Source organism: Charadrius vociferus, unplaced genomic scaffold (assembly GCF_000708025.1).
Source record: "Charadrius vociferus isolate BGI_N301 unplaced genomic scaffold, ASM70802v2 scaffold92, whole genome shotgun sequence".
In the NCBI taxonomy this organism is placed as follows: domain Eukaryota; kingdom Metazoa; phylum Chordata; class Aves; order Charadriiformes; family Charadriidae; genus Charadrius; species Charadrius vociferus.
In genome coordinates this window covers 92,762-96,747 of record NW_009647874.1, presented here as the reverse complement: position 1 = coordinate 96,747, position 3,986 = coordinate 92,762, and the positions used below count along the sequence as shown (strand labels likewise).

Below are 3,986 nucleotides of genomic sequence, written 5' to 3'. Positions count from 1 at the left end.
TATTAATCAACAAAATGTTATCTGCAGTAAAGTTGTAACCTATCAGGAAAGGAAATTAATAAGTTATTTGACTTCTGGTTTTGGAGGACAAAAAAAAATTAATTCAACTTAATTTAATGTTTATATATGAAGAAGCTGGGCATGTTATGCTGGAGACTACTTTCATTTCTGAAAGGTGACAATTTATTAGAGCTTTTCTTTTTGTAGTGGAGAAAGAAAGAAGTGTGTGGGAGGGAAGAAAGTGAAATGTTTATCAGGTCATATTCTGCACTCAGTGCAATTTTACAGCCAATTTTATCAATCTCTCCTCTCAAAAATCTGTACTAGGAAGACACATGTAGTATTATGGGACAGCAGGAGTCAGACCGCTTCATAAAACTAACATATCCTACATTCAAAACCTGAGTGCTGCAATCAAATACTATTTCTGGAATTCCCTGGGTGAATTTCTCTCCCTCTCTAATTTCTCCCTCTCCCTCTTGCTCTGTGCGTGAACGTTCACAGTGTCTTCATCTCTGACATCAAAGCACAGGAGTTCAAGTCGAAAACCTTGGCTCCTTCATGGAAAAAAAAAAAAAGAAAAAAAAGAAAGAATGCTCATAGAACATACAGCAATTACTCTAAAAGTAATAGAGCCAGTGATCCAAGCATGAGGGTATTTTACACACTTCTGTCTTCTTATCAAATAACAGAATAGGACCATGTTTATATCCTTTCTAAAAGATTACTAAAATTGGCATTGTAAAAGTGATATGTGTTGAATTTTTTTATTGCTGCCTCTGATGACTAGCATCAGTACTCACTTTTTGCGGTCCTTGTCTCTCTTCAAACTAACAAGAGGGGTAGAGACAGATGCTTGTGATTGAAGCAATTCAGCATTAGCTTTCTTCTCAATAAACATAGCAATTTCATCTTCTAGAGCTTTTTTCTTTTTCTCCAATTTCAGTTTCACTTCTTGATGCATTAGCATACGATGTTCAAATTTAGTGTGTACCTGTTTAAAGAAAGCGCAAAAAAATATATTCCCAACTAGTAACACAAGGTGGTGATATCACAATACAAAACCCCTCTGCAATTAAACAGTAAAACCTACCTCAACTTGTGCTAAAAGTCTTAAGACATTGTAGCTCTTTCCCAAAACTGATAAGACTAAAAAACAGCAATCCAGGAAAAATAATCATTGATATCAGATTGTTCTCACAAAAGTCAGGCTACTACACACAAAGTACAGGTGGAAACCATGGAAGGCACTAAGTGAATATTAGAATTCCTACTAGATTTTACTATATCTTGGTTATATCAAAAATAAGGAGACCTTTAGAGAGGGAACTACCAACAGAAGGATTAAATCAGGATCTGCCAAGTAGACTCTACTTCCCTAAAACCAAGTGGGCAACAAATAATACATACTTTAGTTATACAGGTATGTATTTTCTCATATATATTATTTTAATATGTGTATTAATTACATTTACATATTAATAGGAACACACACGATAAGTTTCGTTGGGGAAGTTACTTGTGGGCTGCAAGAAGTTAACTGCTTTTCTGCAGTAATCATTCTTTGATTGTTCTTTTGACATATTAATGGATTTTACTCTCCAGATGCATTCTGACCAGCTTAAACCTACTGTGAAGTTGTGCATGATAACCAAAGGGTACTTCACTTCACCCTTCCTCACCTCCCATCTTCCCACAAACAAACTCTCCTGGAATCCTGCTCCTGTATCCATCTGTATTGGTGTAACTCAATCTGAGTGCAGCTATATGGGTACAGAAACCAGAGAGATTTATTTCTATCTTTTGCAAAGAAGGAACTAAGAAATAACTGAGATTATAAATGTAAGAGTATGCCTGTTCTACACAGTAGAGCTGTCAGATTTTATAAATGTGTATATGTATGTATACTATTCATTGATTTATTTCATTGTGACAGTTAACCAGATGCATTGCAAAAACCAGGTATACCAATAAAAACATTCAGAGTAGAAACAGTAAGGTCCTAAGCAACTGTATGTCTTAGGAGTGGTAATGGCGCACATCGCACCTACACGGTTCCTCTGAACAAAGGATGTGAAAGCAATCTTAAGTACAACAGAAATTCCCGGTTTTCTTTAGTTTCCAGATACATATACACACTTCTCAGAGAAGTGTATACGGCAAACATTCTTTAGGGGTTACTGCATGATCACTTTCCCACATCAGGAACCGGGAAAACGAATATACATAATCCAATTACAATATGCAGATCTCACAAACCACTTTGTATAAATCATAGAAGGAAAACATCAAAGGGTACCGCAGATACGGTGTAAGACCTAGCTGAATCTACTTCAAACATGGCCAAGTATTCTTCCCATTAGTCAGCCCCTTACTGAGGAGGACTGAACCTGACTTTTTTCTCCACGAGTAGCACAGGGGACTTAGATTTAGAAAACAAAAGTATTAAGCCTTCTTCTTATTTAAAACGTGCATCTGAACACCTTGCAAAAACTCCTACATCTTTGCTGGGAGACTGAGGTACAGAAAAGAACATTACTAAACATGCACAGGTTTCCAATTTCAATTAAACCACTGTTTGAATGTAAATACGCATGACCATGATAGAGTCTGGCAGAAAGTAGATGAGAAGATCCTGTTTTGCCAGTCCAGCTCGACAGGACTAAATCTTCAACAAAGTATTCAAGAAATGTTCCACATCTCCAAATATTCTTAAGGCAGCTGAGAACAGATGAGATTTTAAAAACAAAACCAAACCAACAACACCCCACTTTCAAACCTCTCAACATGAGGACTGAGCTAGTATTTAATAACTGAACCTGGAGGTCATACAAACATACACACCCTGCTCTCTTGGGCTGAAAAACAACCCATGGGTTTTTTTCCTGAAATCTTGTTTTTTACAGAGCAACCTATGCACAAAAAGTACCTACTGTGCTGCTATGGCATACCAATGTTTCTCAGCATACTCCTCAAGAAGACAAAGAAACATGCAACCATTATATTCATCACACTCTTTTACTCCACCATATCACCTCCTATTCTATTCACTTGTCCCAGCGATCCACCAAAGCCTTTAGACCATAAGCTCCTTCCCAAAAAAAGACTGTCATTTATAGAATCATAGAATCATTCGGGTTGGAAAAGACCCTTAAGACCATTGAGTCCAACCGTAAACCTAATTCCTGCCAAGTCCACTACTAAACCATGTCCCTAAGCACCACATCTATATGTCTATACAGTGCAGCCACACTGCCCATGATGCAGAACGCAAAGGCGAGGATTGGGAAAATGAAGAACCGCCCACTGTAGGTGAAGATCAAGTGCGAGACCACCTGAGGAACCTGAAGGTGCACAAGTCCATGGAACCTGATGAGATACATCCGCGGGTCCTGAGGGAATTGGCAGATGAAGTCACTAAGCCACTAGCCATCATATTTGAGAAGTCGTCGCAGTCTGGTGAGGTTCCTGCCGACTGGAAAAGGGGAAACATAACCTCTATTTTCAAAAATGGAAAGAAGGAAGACCCAGGGAACTACAGGCCAGTCAGTCTCACCTCCGCCTGGCAAGATCATGGAGCAGATCCTCCTGGAAACTCTGCTAAGACACGTAGAAAACAAGGAGGTGATTGGAGACAACCAGCATGGCTTCACCAAGGGCAAGTCATGCCTGACAAATTTGGTGGCCTTCTATGAAGGGGTTACAGCGGCAGTGGACAAGGGAAGAGCAACTGATGTCATCTACCTGGACTTGTGCAAAGAGTTTGACACCATCCCACACGACATCCTGATCTCTAAATTGAAGAGACACAGATTTGACAAATGGACCACTCGGTGGATAAAGAACTGGCTGGACAGTCGCACTCAAAGAGTTGCTGTCAGCGGCTTGATGTCCAAGTGGAGACCAGTGACGAGTCGCGTTCTTCAGGGGTCAGTACTGGGACCTGTACTGTTTAACATCTTTGTTGGCGACATGGACAGTGGGGT

The 3,986-nt window shown here is 39.4% G+C and overlaps 1 protein-coding gene across 1 annotated transcript in view; it reads right to left on the bottom strand.

Moving 5' to 3' along the window:
- Positions 1–421: 421 nt before the first annotated feature.
- SEPT10 (septin 10) overlaps positions 422–3,986 on the bottom strand; it is a 28,647-nt gene continuing 25,082 nt past the window's right edge. Inside the window, exons 9-10 of the mRNA XM_009883105.1 lie at positions 804–994; positions 422–557 (exon numbers count right to left, since the gene is read on the bottom strand). Of these exons, the coding sequence (XP_009881407.1) occupies positions 422–557; positions 804–994 (327 nt within the window). The remainder of the gene's footprint in view (positions 558–803; positions 995–3,986) is intronic.